At 45.9% G+C, this 16,443-nt stretch overlaps 2 protein-coding genes across 2 annotated transcripts in view; one reads left to right on the top strand and one right to left on the bottom strand.

Moving 5' to 3' along the window:
* Positions 1–5,477, top strand: part of tent5d (terminal nucleotidyltransferase 5D) — a 9,408-nt gene extending 3,931 nt beyond the window's left edge. Inside the window, exons 3-4 of the mRNA XM_005916544.3 lie at positions 78–392; positions 652–5,477. Of these exons, the coding sequence (XP_005916606.1) occupies positions 78–392; positions 652–3,942 (3,606 nt within the window). The 3' untranslated portion in view covers positions 3,943–5,477. The remainder of the gene's footprint in view (positions 1–77; positions 393–651) is intronic.
* A 6,931-nt stretch (positions 5,478–12,408) lies between these two features.
* On the bottom strand, positions 12,409–15,891 carry hmgn6 (high mobility group nucleosome binding domain 6). The gene is made up of 6 exons (XM_005916537.3): positions 15,735–15,891; positions 14,746–14,778; positions 14,539–14,568; positions 13,836–13,883; positions 13,624–13,743; positions 12,409–13,507 (listed from the first exon to the last, which is right to left on the bottom strand). Exons 1-6 carry the CDS (start codon positions 15,747–15,749, stop codon positions 13,460–13,462), a joined length of 294 nt encoding a protein of 97 aa, XP_005916599.1. The 5' UTR covers positions 15,750–15,891; the 3' UTR covers positions 12,409–13,459.
* Positions 15,892–16,443: the final 552 nt, after the last annotated feature.

Consider the following 16,443-nt stretch of genomic DNA (forward strand, 5'->3'; position numbering starts at 1 on the left):
GAGAGAGAGAGAGACAAACACACAGCATATTTCATTGAGGAGCTGTAATAAACTCTCATTGTCATCCCTCCCTTCAGGGCAGCAGCATGTCTGAAAAGAAATCCAGTCAGCGATTTCACAGCCTGAACGCTGAGCAGGTGGAGGTTCTCCATCAGGTTCTTTCAGAGGTGGTTCCAATCCACGGCCGTGGGAATTTTCCCACGCTGGAGCTGCGTCCTCGTGACATCATCATTGCCGTGCGGGCCAGGCTGCAGAAGCAGGGAATCACAGTTAGAGATGTTCGTCTGAACGGCTCCACGGCCAGCCACGTCCTTGTCCGAGACAACGGAACAAGCTACAAGGACTTGGACATCATCTTTGGAGTGGAGTTGCCCACTCAAGAGGAGTTCCAGGTGAGATTACTGTAGCGTTTAGACACCAGTTACCTGCGCTGACAGCACTGAATAAGCCATGTAGGGGTTGCAAATGATTTTTACTGGGGTTCTGTTAAACATGATATTGTAATCCTAACCATAATTAATTTGTAGCTGAACCGATCATGCTTGTTTTAACTAGATTATACCAAAACCTAAACCACAGCAATGATTTTTATTTCAGTAGATCGTTGTGATTAGTTGTAGCTGTCATGCTGTTAACTTTTTGCCCTCCCAGGTGATCAAAGAGTCAGTGCTGGGCTGCTTGCTGGACTTTCTGCCTGCTGCAGTCAACAGGGAACGGATCAGCAACGCCACAATGAAAGAGGCCTATGTCCAGAAAATGGTAAAAGTCTTCAACGAGCATGACCGCTGGAGCCTCATCTCCCTCTCAAACAACAGTGGCAAAAACCTGGAGCTCAAATTTGTGAGTGCGCTCAGGCGGCAATTTGAGTTCAGCGTAGACTCCTTCCAGATCATTCTGGATCGTCTTCTAGAGTCTTACATGCAGAAGGACTCGCAGCGCAAAATGAATAAGGTTGAAGTTAAGGACCAGCCCGCAGAGAATCAGAATAAATACTCTCCTTCCCTACTGAATCAAACAGCTGCGCCAGAAACAGAAAAGCCCACAGATAGAGACATTTTCGGTGAAGAAGGTGCTCAAAACAGCCAGATAAAACAGAGAGATGAGGTGCAGGAAAACAATTCTCAGACCGAATTCTCGCAACAAACTGTACATTCAAACCAGACAAAACACACAGCACTGGAGAAAGACAGCAAAGAGAAAATACCTGAAGGGTTGAAGGAAGTGTCAGAGCATGGAGAAAACTTAAACGAGACAGGCCAGACATCTTTGTCAGAAAAGAAACAAGCCCCTGAGGAAGCTGAACCACCAGCTCAGATTGAACATGAGCCAGAGCTCTTGGAAAAGACTGAAGGCTCAACAAAGGTAGAACAGTTAAAGCAAGCGAAGCCCTGTGACGACTTACCACCAGCACATTCAAACCACGGAGAACTCTCTGTCCAGAAAGAACTTGCTAACCACACAAAACCCCCTAATGAACAGAAAGAACTAGCAGAGCAGATGGGACAGTCTGAGATGCCAAAAACCTCAAACGAAACCCAGGGAGAGTGTCTGAACCTTAGAGAAAGCCCTCGCAGTACAGAGCAATCTGATAAAACAAACGTATCTAAGTCTTTCGGAGAGTATGAGAGCAGCAGTGAGGAAGATAAAACACAACATGTGCCAGCTCTACACACTAGTACATCCTCACACAAGTTAGCAGATGAACAAAATGCAGAAACAGAGGAAGAAATAGAAGAAGAGAGGAAAACTGACACAGAAATATGTGAAATCATAGAGAACACACAGGGTATTGATTGTTCCTGCTCCTCCTCTTCCGCTCTCACACTTTGCAGCACACAGCTTCCTGACGCACAGGATTTGCTGGAGATTGACAACACACAACAAACAGAAAACTCAGAAAAAACACCTAACACACTTGATGCCGCTAACCCTCCAGATACTCAGGATATTTTACTTCCACCACCTAGCCTTTCTTCTGACAAAAAGACCTCCTCTGCTCCCCCTTGTAAGGCCTCAGAGAGACTATCTCACATGGTGGTGCTCAAACACTCATCCCCCAAACCCCCTCGGAGGATGTGCAGAAAGGTCACCCCCAGTCCTAACCCCAGCTCACTCCCCGAAAACGAGTTACTCGTTTCTGTGCCCTGCCTGGAGTCAAACCCTCACGCGAGCCCCGAGATAGCCTTTAACACAGAGCCAACTGCTTCCAGTTCAAACTCTACAGCTACCCCAACAAGCACCATTCCTTTTAAGACTAATTCTGAACCTAGTCCTTCCAGTAACCTAGCTTCAGATCTTAACTTTAGCCCAGCTCCGGATCCAGCCCTTGATATAATCTCCACCTCTACTCTGAATCCCATGTCTGCTTTACCTCAAGACCCACCGGTTTCTCAGTTAGCCACAGAAGACCCAGGTGAAACGGCTACTCAGAGCCCTACTGAAACACCAACTACACATGTGGATTTCAGTGAGCCCAGTCAGTCCTCCCCTACAGAAACTGCCAAACAAGTAGAGCCCCTTGACTCAGCAGACATGTTAGTTTCACAGTCAGATTCTTCTAGTTCCAGAACAGAACAAGAGACCAAAAAGATGGCTGTGAATCAACCAAGTGACAGCCCGCAAGGGTCCGCCTTCAGTCCAGCTTCTCCTGTCCACTGTGTTACACCTCCTGTGTCCTGTCTCACCCCTCCAGTAGTCAGTCTGTCCCCTCCTTGCCTAACTCCCCCGCCCCCCATCCTCAGCCCTCCCCCATGCCTGACCCCTCCATCTCACTGCCTCTCGTCTCCGATGCTAAGCACTGTCAGCCCTGCTACTAGCTTTAGCTCTCCAACCCTAAGCTTCAGCCCTACCTCATCCTGCCTCAGCTCACCTCCTTACCTCACCCCTCCAATGCTCAGCTTGAGCCCTACACCGCTCTGTCTCACACCCCCTTCCCCCTGCCTGAGCCCTCCCCTCCTCTGCCTCACTCCACCGGTGGAGTCGGAGGACCTTGTACCTCAGGTATCTTCAGACATGGAGCCTTTGATACTAAACACGGACAGTGATGAACAGATTAAAGAGTCTTCCCCTCAGCCGGGAGTTCCTCTCTTACAGTTGGAGGTTAAAAAAGAACATGAATATATCTCATCTTTGCCTCAGGTTACTGAGCCTGTCTCTTTTCCAATCACTATCCCAAGTTCCACCTCACATGTTCTGCCTCACTCTCAGTCTGAATGCCCCGGGGAATCTGCCTCTCCAGAAGCCACTGAGGCAGCCAACTCTGTGCCTGAGAACAAAGAGGCCCCTGAGGTAACCACAGACACTTCTGAACAGTGTGACTCTCCTCAGGCATCTGACTCAGTCCCTGCTGTCGAGGTCCTGGCGGAGAGCATGTATGGTGACTTTGAGGCAGCCATGGACCACCTGCGCTACCGCCTGATCGCTACCAGGAACCCCGAAGAGATTCGAGGTGGTGGCTTGTTGAAATACAGCAACCTGTTGGTGCGAGACTACCGACCAGCCAGCGAGACTCAGATAAAGACACTGGAGCGCTACATGTGCTCACGCTTTTTTATTGATTTCCCTGACGTGCAGGAACAACAGCGAAAGATCCTGTCCTACTTGAAGAATCATTTTATCGGTGAGGAGAGAAGCAAGTACCAGTACTTGATGACGTTGCGTCGTGTGGTAGATGACAGCACAGTGTGTCTGATGGGACACGAAAGGCGTCAAACACTGAATATGATCACAGTGCTGGCACTGAAGGTTCTGGGAGAGCAGAACATAATACCCAACACAGACCATGTGACGTGCTTCTACCAGCCTGCCCCGTACCTTGCTGAGCACACTGCCCCCTATCTAGCAGAACCCAGCTACTGCAGCTACTACATACCCCAAGGGGGATCAGCTCTGCTGTACCAACCTTACCCTTTACACCTGCACCCGCAAACTGGACTTGTGTAAAACATGCATGGATATACATGTCATTACACAAAATACACAATTGAGCTAGGGGATGGTGCATGCTCCAAAGAAAAAGCTTGAGAATGGAAATATAATCCAGGGATAAACTGTTTGGTCTATAATAGACCTATGGGGGTGGGATTGAGTGGGTTTTTACACTAAACTCCCCAAGTACTCTGTAAGGTTCTAACATGATTATATGTAATTATTTGGGCTTTGTGGAAAATAATAATTCTTCCAATATTGTTAAAAATTCCAGAAAATGCTGTATGCACTACATGAGTCATAGGCCTTTGGTCTCCCTGGGAAACCAAATGTGCTGTGGACATTCTCTCTCTCTCTCTCTCTCTCACACACACACACACACACACACACACACACACACACACACACACACACACACACACACACTTCCAGGGTCTTAAATTCTTGTAAACTCTTTCCATGTTCTTAACTGTGTTGTTCTTAATGGGTTTGTTCAGAATGTGGACCTTGCCTGTGGTTGATATTGTGCATGGATAAATTAGGACTGTTCACTGCCAAATACTGTGTGACTACTATGCTTCTTAAACAGTTTAATGTAACTTTGTTATTCCTTTACCGAAAGAGGTGTATTCCAAAAAAAGGAGAGAGGGATAAGTCTACTAGTGTGTACAGTATTTTTATCAAATCACTCTCATACATATAGACACACATACATGCATACATACATGAAGAGATACAAGGTAACGCATATTACTGTATACACACAAAGTTAGACAATGCATGAGTAGCTTAAAAGGTCACATCCTACAATCAAAACAAGGCTTTTAATTTATTAAAAATTGATCTATTTTTGCAAGACTTTCCAAGATTATACTCAGTGGTAAAAAGACTGATTAGTTCTTACAAAAAAGTCTAACAACATTGCCTTTGGAATAGACTGTACAGCGTATTGATTACAGTATATCGTGTGAAAATACACTGCGTTGTTTTCAGGTAAACTGTGTTAAGATGTGCTGCTTGATTCCTTTCTGTTGTGGAGTCTTTTCTGTAATCATGTGAAGTATTGTATCATCTAGTGTTAATTTAATTAATACTGCGGTTTACTCTATGGAGGCGGTCAGGTTAAAACCATCTTTGGGTCATCTCTAAACCTGGCAGATGCAGCTCTGTCTAAACCGATTTGCTTTAAAACTCATGCGACTCCTCTCAGCGTACATCGGCTTCAGCCGATTCGCAGCAGAACCCACGTGAATCGAGTTCGGATCCACCTCAAACCTGTTTGAATCTCAGTTTGAAACCGTGCAACAGCAACTATGACCAAAGATGGTTCGGTAGGGAAATCAAGTGCCTAAATGTGAGACATCATTGGCATGTCTTTATCTCACTGCACTGGGGATGTTAATGGGGTGGGCCTGGGGCTGGGTTGGGTGTTTGTTCAGTTGTTGACCCCTGTTATTGCTGCCCATTTTGATGTCTTCTTTAATGTAGTCCTGTTGTAGTTTCTGTATGTACATTTTGATAAAATAAAGGGGAGACTCGACAAACCTTCACATGTGAGTGAAACTGATTCTTTTTTCCCCTTTTTTCAAATTGGTTAATGCTTCGACTGCAAAGAGAAAAAGAATTCCACTATCGTATTTTCCTGCCTTTTTGCATGCACGTTCATAACCTCATGGCACTCCCGAAATGACATGCTGTGCAGCTTACGTATCCTTCCCCGTGATTAAGCTCTGTACCGATCCACTTAAGCGTGACCGACAAATAACGATGGTGCCCAGGAGAGCGACCCAGAGCTGTAAAATTCTGTCTGTGTGAGGCCTCTTATCACAAATCACCTGTCCTTCTGATGTGTTTGGACACAGATGACGCACGAGCTACGCAACACAGCAGGCTCAACAATGTGTAAATGTGAGGAGAGTACGGTTCATGAGGTGTGAGAGTGATCGGGGAGAAAGGAGAGGAGGGGGACGGTGTGTGTGTGTATGTTTGTATGGGTTGGAATTTATGATACTACAGGGTCCTAAATCTGTTTACATAGTCATATTTATGGGGACTTGTCATCTTTATGAGGGCATAAAGCAATTTAAATCACTATAGTATAAGATGGGGACATATTTTAAGGTAAGGCGATAAGGTTAAGGTATGTCTCTAAGAAATGACTGTAAGTCAAGAGTCCTCTGAAGCCATGGTAACACAGCCTTGTGTGTGTTCTTCTGATGGAAATATTTGTGCAGAGGCGGCATCAGGTGGTCCCTTTCCCCAGCTAGTAATTGAAGAGATTTACAGTATAATGAAACAATAGGACTCCCTCCTTACTCCCTCATTCCATCCTTTCCTCCCACTTCACACCACTGATAGGTCATTGGCACAGGGGGAGACGAGGTGTATCTTGCGAGGAGGCTGTATTGTCATGGTCACGCAGCATCTATTCCCACACAGTAGGGCTTGCACACGCACGCGGCTTTCTGAGAGGAAACGGGAGCATGTGATCTAATAGTGTCTGTATCAGTGTTTCACAGACCTCTGAGCTACTCATGTCCACTCAGGGTTTCCATAGAGACACAGACAAGGAGCACTGTGGGTGCAGAGAGCATGACGGAAGACAGGGAAGACCCACACACCAAATGAGGGGGAGAAAGAGATGGGAAAAAAACAGGAAGAATGAAAAGAAGGTGGGTGAGGTGAAAAGCTAGTGGACGGAGATGATGTATGGATATAGAAACGGAGCTGAGGAGGAGACGGAAAGCAGGGGATGAGGAGTGAGTGAGGTGGGAGGGGGGTGGGTTTATAGATGAAGCCAGGCGAGAGAGGAGCAGGAGCATGGGAGTTTGATGGGGAGAGCGTGGGAGGTTGTCAGGCCTTCAGTCACAAGGGAGTCACCGTGAGGTGGCTGCAGTGACGGCAGCAGTGATGTCAGAGCAGGAACACACACACACATGTCCACACACATCTGCATGCACATCAATTTTCCTAATGGTCTGCCCACCCGTCCACCCTCAATAAACATTTTCAAACTCAGTGAGACAAAAAGAGAACATCACCCACACATCTGCCTTTGTCTCTTTCTGTCCCTCACACACTCAGGCCAATACATTTGGTTAGATGATGTTCTCAGCACCATTTTATGAACACAATATGGGTTCTAGTTTGATATGCTCACATTGCCTAATCTTTTTATACCTCAGAGTTAAATCTGGAATCGCTTGTGGGCACATTTAGCCTCTGCAGGGGAAAAAATGTAAAAAAAGAAAAGCAAAGCATCAAGTTGGGGTTAGCGGAGGCTTAAGGGATGAAACATGTAGCTCTGCCTGAAGTGTGTATTAAGATAATTAAGGCTGCCGACAAATGTATTCCCCCTGCTCCCACTCCCCCGATCATATTCCCATGAATTAATTTTTCTGCTCCTTTCTCTCGATTACCCTTTAAAGTCTCCTGTGAGCGACTGTAAGAGTCCAAAACCAGTTGGGACGGCTTTATTTGCCTTTGCAGACAGAATTTGTCTTTTAGTGATTGAGCAGTGCAGAGCAATAAAATGGACACACAGTATTCACCATTCATATATTCTCTCTTTCATTCACTACAACCTCCCTCTTCATCATCCCCACTACCCCACATCCCACACCCATGTCCTCGCCCTCCCATCCACTGTGTTCCTACCCACCCACCTGCTTCCATGGCTGCAGTGACTCAGTCCTCTTCCAGCTGAGGATACATGAGAACATTATGGGGGGGGGGGGGGGGAGATAAATACTCAAAGAAGTAAAGCAGCCAGAAAGACAAGTGTCTGCTGCATCATTAATGCTACCCACCACACCCACACACCCAAATCCCCCCCACACACAGACACGCGCCGCCCCCGCTCTGAAACGGATGCGCTCTTACTTTATCCGGTAATTCATCCTTAAAAGCAAAAATTGGGCAGGCAGCGTGGAGTGTTTCAAAAATAGTTTTTTTCATTTCTCTAGATAGAAGTCTGTGTCGTCACGACTCTGTGACATGGATGGATGATTTCTTAAAGGCGAACTTGCCAAATGCACGCCTTACATGGGCCCTGAATCAGAAAACCTTGAGGAATCAAAGCTGTCGATCATATCACTTTCTTTCTCTCCGAGCGGCGCCAACCCATCTGTGATGTTTTTCACGCTCAGCTCGCACCACGATGGCTTTAACTTCCTCTTAAAGTAGTGGAAAATTGTGCACCGATGTGGAATATAGTGGCAGACAATTATGTTTACTGAGCGGCTGTCTGTGCCTCCCGCCTGCCTACTTCACTCTTAGTTATCAGATTTATTCAGGAACCCGCGGGTCAACGAGACCTTACTTCTTTTTTTAATTATGCAAACTAAATTCAGCATAATGGATCTTAATGGTGGCTGTGTGGCAAAGACACTGGCTTACATAAGAGGTGATCAATCAGGCGGACGGAAAGGGAGGTTTACGACAGTGGGAGGGGCCCATTTTACTGAGAAAAACATGCAGGTGGCTGCTGTGAGTTTACCAAGTGTTTTGCTTCATACAGCAGCACAAGTGCTGCTATGTAGCTGATGATGTATTGTGACATTCACTGACGACTTTCAGTTTCTGTGCTCAAATCCTTCAAAAAATGTCAGCTTTTAGAAAGTAGTTCTTTTCATGTTCAAGACAAGATGCGGTGGATTCCTTTTAGACTCTGCACCCTCTCATTTAAATGAACAGTGGGGTACAGTTACCCAGCATTCAACAAGATAACCCATCTATGTGCGTCAATAGCATGCCTTAATTGTAGTCATCTTCTTTTCATTCTTCCAACAACCCCCTAATGCTGTCTTGTGTGATATTGTGTACATTCTTGGTTATACATGAAGAATTTATATTTTCTTGTTTCGATTCCCTCAGTCAGCGATAAGATGGCACGAGAAGTCTACGGAGGCCGGGACTGAATTCAGCGGAACCTTCATCCATTAAAATGAAGATAATTCCACATTACATACGCACAGCAACTTTCCATTAGGTCTGCACAAAAACAAGAGTGGCTGTAAGCGTGCGCTGGAGTCGGCTTATATGCCAGTTTTTTGTTTCTTATTGAAATTTTAATTTAAGTGAGTGCGCTCTGCAGAAGGTTCAAACAAAGACTTGACAAGTTTGAAAAACTTAGAAGAAATTTTAACAGAATGAACAAAACATATATATGTTTACATTAATCTGACTAGAATTTTTTATGTTTTATACTTTGGTAAAGATCTGAGTGTCTTTAAATGCCATCTGTGGCGCCAAACAAGATTTTCTTTCTGTGTAAACAACAGAGCAGAGATCCTGCGCTCCGCGAGCCGCTCAGAGATGAAACTCAGTTCTGCATATCTGAATGTGCTTCTGTGTGTGTGTGTGTGTGTGTGTGTGTGTGTGTGTGTGTGTGTGTGTGTGTGTGTGGAGATGGTGTTTGTGTGTGCTGATGTTTATGCCTGTGATCCGTAGGACTGCTGCTGTTTGCAGTGAAGCATGTATTAGCATGGGACTGGAAGAGGAGGGGGAGTGTGTGTGTGTTCACTGATTGACGTCACAGACGCCCACTCATTTCCATCTTGTCTGTGTGCACGGAGAGAATAGATCCCCATCTGCATCCAGCTCTTCTCCCCTGCACACTTCCTCTCCTCTCTTCTCTCCTTCCCCTCTTCTTCCTCACCTCCCGTTAGTTTCCTCTTCCTCTCTTTCTCCTCCTGCGTCTTCCCATTCACTCCTGAACATCCCACCCCCATCGAGTACAGATAAACGAGACAGTCGAACACAAACAGTTGTTTAAGACAGCCAGACATTTTCCATTGAAAATGTGAACCTGAACCTGTGTGTGTGTGTGTGTGTGTGTGTGTGTGTGTGTGTGCGCGCGCTGTCCCCCAGCTTTACGCGTGTGCAAAAAGTGTGACGTCCTTTCCACAACAATTGCTCATCCACATTCACACAGTGCTCTTCCTGCTGACGACAGGGCATCATTTAAATCACTTCCTCGCAAAAGGTCATCCTCATTCTTTTTTACTCAGAGAGCACCCCACCCTCCATCTCCTTCCATGTAACACACACCGAACTACGCGGGGAAGATGTGTGCAAACATGCACAGTCCCTGACCAGAGGGATGCGGACAGGGGGAGGTAAACGACGGGAGCTGAAAACGCGTGGGATGACAGAATAGGCTGTGCAAATGTTTAGAAATAAATAAATAAAAGGGGGAAAATGGGGGTGGGGGCTATTTTAGTCAACAAGCCTGCCAGGAGTAAGGACAAAGTGAGAGTAAACACTGGCGGTGGAGGGGGGTTCATGCACGGCGGGGGCAAAGCAGCCTTGTGATTACTCAGACCAGACAGTGAAAAGACAGAAGAGGATGAGCAGGCAGACCGGCAGATGGGCCGAGAGACAGATAAAGCAGGCAGACAAACATTCAATTTCAGCCAGAGCACTCAGCACGCACACACAGGCAGAAGATAAAACAATATCGGTAGGGGCTAATTAGAACTTTGATGCCCGATTGCCTTAAGAGAGGGCTGCATGTTTGGTTTGTTTGCGCGTGTTTGTGTGTGTCTCGGTATCAAAGCCGTTAACGAGTCAGAGGGCTGATCACAGGAGACAGGGTGAATGGACGGATCAATGAGAGTGTAAGAGCTGAGGAATATCACAAGGAGTGCACAGATGAAAGAAGGTGGTGAGCAATAAAAAAGAGACCACCCTGGCTGAGATCTGAAACTTTCTGTCTGATCAATAATGTATTTCCTTTAGTTTCCCTCACTTATCGACGGATCTCACACACAGAAGCTGCGAATTAATCGCCTGGGCCCGACCGTGTGCTTTTATCCGGCCCGGCTCAAGTCACACTAGATTGAAAAGTAAATGCATTAAACAACAGCTGATGACAAGAGGATTAAAAGCCATAACGAAGCGAGATGTGAATAAGAAGGGGAAGGGAGGTAAGGAGGCCTTTGAAATGCTTTTTTTTTTTTTTGCTCTATTAAGAAATGTGTGAGTCATCTCTCATAGTAAATTAATAATAAAAAACAGAATAACACCTTTTAATGCATGAGTTAATCAAATGTAAGGTTAATCAAAGCTCCACATGAGGCCGTGGGCAAAGAGCGTTTTTTGTTTTGGTTTCTTTTAAGGTATGAAATATGAGACAAGACTGACATCTAGTGGCGGCGAGGCGCAACGACGCTTAACGCACAGCAAGACATCGACAAAATGGAGCCCAGTGCTCGGCCATGACAATGCAGGTCAGAGGGACTGAGACTGCTGCACAGCATAGCGGAAGAGAAGGGGGGAAATAACCCAAAACTAAGCAAAATAAATAAATACAAATTAAAATCGAGCGTCATATTGTGCAGTGATTCACAGATAAGTGAAGCACATGAAGACACAAAGCTGAAGCTTAAACCAGAGGAGCTGCTGCAGGCTGTTGCACCCAGTCCAAGCCTGGAAAACAATGCTGTTACAAACACACACACATGCATATGTGTCTTCATATACTTGAACTCACAGCAGCGGTTGACTTTGAGGCTCAACAGAACGCAGCAAGCGTGCACGCTCACACACCCAGTGCTGCAGGCAAGTGCACATCAGAGTCGCCCATTCACACCGTGTTTGCTCAGCAGACTACAAGCATCTTCTTCACCATTCTCCTGCCAGGCCTTTGCCATGAACCGATGCATGAAAGCTTTGTACGTGCAACCTAAATGCGGGGCTCTCTTTAAAGCAGGTTACGAAATAAAGCAGCAACTTCTTCTTTCTTTCAAGGTCGAGGTGAATGTGGGTCACAGCACTCGCGCCAGGGTTTAACGTGAGCGTGTTAAGCCCTAAAGGGGAAGGAAGAAGCGGGCAGTTAGGAACTGTCTGCATCTAGGCCCCTTTTCTCTGGGTTTGTAAAGGCTGTGAGCCAGAGAGGATGTAGAAGCGTGACTTTATTAAAGGCTTTGCTCAGTTACTGGGTATGATGTCCTCTCACTGGTGCATTTTAGAAGGATCGATCAGCGGGATGAACAATGAAGGTCTGGCTGACCTTTCGCTGACCTGACCTCCCTTAAAGAGTCTTTTGCAACAGATATTTGCAGTCTGGGCTGTAACAAACATGCCTCGAGTAAGTTTGGAGGATGAAGTGGACTTGAGTGTGTAATCAGAGAAAGGAGGATGGATGAAATGTGGAATCTATAACCTGCAGCAGCTTCTCTTGAAGGAAATACTGGATTTTGCTAAGTGGCAAGGATGTTCTTGTTTAAAAAAGAAAAATGAATGCAGTCATTTTTGATTATGCGTACAGATAGATCCCGGGAGGCTCTTAAGCACAGTTAGTAGTGGAAATCGCATGCTTTAAAGACGCAAGCAGGCTTTATATTTCAATTCAAAGACAACACATGGTTGCTTTTACCTACGAAACGCTTGAGTTTTGACTCACAACCCATTTTCCCCCGTTCATTTCCCTTTATTTATCCCACTCTGTCGTCAAAGAAAGCAAACTGGACACTCCGATTCGAGGAAAATTCCCAGGACTTCTTTTTATTAAGAGAATTTCAGAACATAAGAGAGGGACCGGACACCTGCATATATTTTTTTTTCTTTTTTTTTTTCCTTTTTTTTGTCACAGAAGGATTCCAAATTCAATCGCTGTTAAAAAACCAAAAAAACCGAACCAAACCAGAAAAAACTAAAACAAAAAACAGTGTTTAGAAAAGCTGGCGTGACAGCGTGGATGGAGCGGGAGCTGTTTTGTTTTGTTGTTTTTTTTAGAATTTTTTTTCCTCTTTTCTTTTATACACGCAGGGTCGTCTAAGGAGACGGATCGGAGGCAGTCGCCGTTCTCCGGAATGTTTCACATGTTCGTCTTCCTCTTTCTTATGGACAACACGCTAGTAGTTTTTCGTTTTGTATCTTTTTTTTCTTCTTCTTCGTCAAAACACAATTTCAATGAAAGAAAAAAAAAAATACACCATGAGACAGAAGCAGAGAAACAAAAATGGAAAAAAAAAATGAGGAGGGGACTCACTGCACGTTTATAGAGGTCTAAAAGGAATCGCCCACACCGACATGTCTGAACCGTTGTAGTAAAAACGTGGATAAAAGGGGGGAGAAAGGGGAGGAGGTGAGGAAGAAAAGGTCTGATTTTTGTGGAGTTAGAAGTGAAACAAACAAACAAAAAAACCCACAGTAATACACAACTCACAACATGGCCAATCCGGCAGGGACACGCTTTCTACACCAAAAACAAGCCTTCAACAATCATGAAATGCCATTTAAAAAAGATTTTAGTGTGTTCATTTCGCTTGCAGACACTTTGATATGACCACTGCAAATCTGCAAGGCGCTCCATAATCAGCTTTGCTTTTTTGTGCTAAAAATCTGTACGGATACTTATAAAATCATTGATAAAAATATTCCTCTGTTAACAATACGCCTTGGAGGGAAACCATGTGAGAGAGACTTAGAGGGGGGGTTGGGTGGGACTGGCTGGGGTAGTTTTTTGGGTGGAGTGGGGGGGAAGGGGCTGTAGAAGATGGAGGAGGAGAGAGTTTGGGCAGTGGTGCTACTCGGACTTGGCCTCCTCCTTGGCCTCCTCGGGAGCTGCCTCCACCTAAGGGATGAAGCAGAAAGGCTGAAGTTAAAACTTTGTTCGTTTTTGGTGAAATCGTGAAATTACCAGGGTTGTCCAAAAAGGCCAAGGGGAGGGGCGTCCCCCTGCTCACACACCTCGTTGGTCTTGGCCTCGCCGTTCTCAGAGTGGTTTTCCTCGTTCGCCTCTGCCTCGGCGTTCTCCTTCGCCTTCTTGGTCTTCTTGTCCTCCTTCTTGTCGTTCACAGCCTTTTCTTTCTGTTCAGGTTTAGACACAAGCAGTGAGCATGCTGAGCCTCTACAAACGCCCTCCCTCCACCCTCGAATACAACTTCATTTTAGCCTCTCACCTTCGCCGCCTTCTTCACCTTTGGTTCCGGCTTGGGCGGGGCCGGTTTCTGGGGAAAGAAGAGGAAAGCGATGTGGAAACTGCTACGCTTGAATACAGCAGCACTACAGGAGTATCTATGATAGTTTAGAGCCTGTTTTTTCCCAGTACTTCTGAATGTTCATGAGGACTTTGGTGCATGAAAGACATCTTTAAACCCCTAAAATGTTCCTGAAAAGAAACTTCTTTCAATAAAGACACAGCGTGCCAATAATTTGCTTCAGTAAGAAAAAAAAAAACCCCCCACAGTCAATACTGGGGGTCGGTTATGCCAGCTATTGGCTTTTAGTTAGTATTACATGTAGATACATGTGAACACATCTTTGAGGTTGATTTTGGCTGTTTTAACTCACTGTAATGTTCATTAATCTTGCTTTAATTGTGAATTTTGGCAAATTAAAGTATATCTGAGACATTTGTAGTAATTTTAATGCACTATATAACTGTTCTCAAGTCACTGCTATGTTTTGTTATGCAAAAACAACTTGTTGAAAAGTTTTGCTTTGCTGGAAAACGCAGTTCTTGCTCCTATGCGCCCCTATGCACACTCAATTTAAATATCTACATGTGCTACACTTTTAGCCGCTCTGCTTTGTTTGGGTTTTTTACGTGTCCATTCTCATCAGGTGATGTCGGTGAGCGTGGAAAAGTGTGTGCCATCTTACCGCCGATAACCGAGCTGATCTCCTCTGGGGCTGAAACATGACAAGAGGTTGTTGTTAATGCGAGGCTTTTATTTTGACAAGCAGGAAGCACAGACACACAGGTATTTAATCTAAAAAATTTATTTTCCCTTTTAATCTCTCACGTGCCGATTAAAATCTGAATTTAAATGGCGTGCGAGAGGTGCAGCTCGCCGTTTCCTTGCTTACCTCCTCCTTTTCTCCTGCCTCTGCTCCGTGTGCCTGAAAAACACAACACAACAGCTTTAAATGAGTGACTGGAAAAAATAAGAGCTTAGCTGCTGTTTATATCAACAGCGAACAGATGCTGTGCGACCTGGACACATATTAGGATTGGTCATAGAGGTGCTGAAAAAACTTTTCAGTTTCAGGTGAAAAGCAAAGTTCATTTCAAGTACAGGTGGGTTTAAGCGATTTACAGGCCAGAAATGCCGGCTCCACGCCTGGATTCCGACGGAGGCTGTGAGAGTAGAGTCATGCGGGTCTCTGAGGCCATATTTCGAGGGTCCAGGCCTTGCTTTCCCCTTCCACGCCCCCCCATCTCTTTCTCTCATTCAGTGCATGGAGCTGAGATTTGAAAGCTGGCGCGGGAGTCTCTGAGAAGGGGGAGGGACCAGGTTTAGCGGGCTCACAGGCGCCACCGGGCGGCAGGGAAACGCCATCGCAGCCATTTGGGACCGCGAACAAAGAGAGAAAATATATAATTTTATCGAAACGCGACGGCGAATGTTTGTTTTCGCGGTCAAAATGCAAAGTAAAGCCACTAAGGCATTTTCTGGCGCCACTTCGGGCCGGTTTGGAGCCCGAACGGCGATAAGCGAAGCGTTTGTTCTCGGTAGGTCGGGCGACGAAGGTGGACAAGAGCTGCAAAGCATGGCTGCTGCTTGTGCTTTAACTGCATGGAGACCGAGAGAGACTTCTGACTCCCCAAAGGACAGCGGCTCGCACACGAAAAAGGCGTTTTAAAGGCCCTGTCCGAGCAGGAAAATATTCGCTCTAACACAAAAAAAATGCAGATTATATCTAGAAAACAGGCAAAAAATTACCAGCGAAAAATAACCGCTATCCGTTGCGTTATAATTAAGTAATGTCTCAGAGGGATGTCTTCACAATCGTTTTCATTGCATTAATGGCTGCTATCCGCCTCAAAGTATTTTTGCTATTTTCGTAATACGTACCTTTCTCTTGGGCATGTTGATTTCTTGGAGGGTTTCCTTACAAATACAACTAAAAACTGTTTTTTTTCTCTGTGGGATCAGTGCATGTGAAGACGAGTGTCTCCCTTATGCTCGGCAGTGTAGTAAACACACTGGAACAGAGAGGCGAGTGGTTGAATGGGGGGAGGGGTGCGGCTAAAGGCATGATTGATAGGCCCTCGGCCAATCGGGTGACGCCATTCGGGGCTGCAGAACACTTGGAATTTTGGAGCCGGTGATGTTGAGGGGTCTGCCGCGAATGGCTTGTTCTTGCAGAGGGAGATGGGAGGAAGCCTGCAAAGAAGGGGGAAAAGGCTCGCGTTCGAGGACATGTTTGCCTTCACACGAGTGAGCCGTGTTAATGTGTGTGTGTGAAAGAGAGAGGGAGCCGCATGCATGGTTCATACAGGCCCCGGCGGTAGGCAACATGCCCCCAGTGCGAGCCAGGCATCCTCGCTGGCTCTTATTAAAGCACAGGCTCGCCTCTGCAGAAGTCAGCGGGGGAGATTTAACCATAGATTCACTTCGAGTTTCAGTCCAATATGGCGCCCACTCCTCCCCCTCCTCCTCTCCGACACTTTTTTTGTCAGTCGGCTTTCCTTAAATTCGTTTCAGGGGGAAAAAAGGCCTCGCGTCGACTTCTCCAGACGCCTGCAGGGGGCCCACGAAGCCCGGCTAATAATAAAGCGCC

Source organism: Haplochromis burtoni, unplaced genomic scaffold (genome assembly GCF_018398535.1).
Source record: "Haplochromis burtoni strain Fernald_Lab_line unplaced genomic scaffold, NCSU_Asbu1 Contig_19, whole genome shotgun sequence".
Classification (NCBI taxonomy): Eukaryota; Metazoa; Chordata; class Actinopteri; order Cichliformes; family Cichlidae; genus Haplochromis; species Haplochromis burtoni.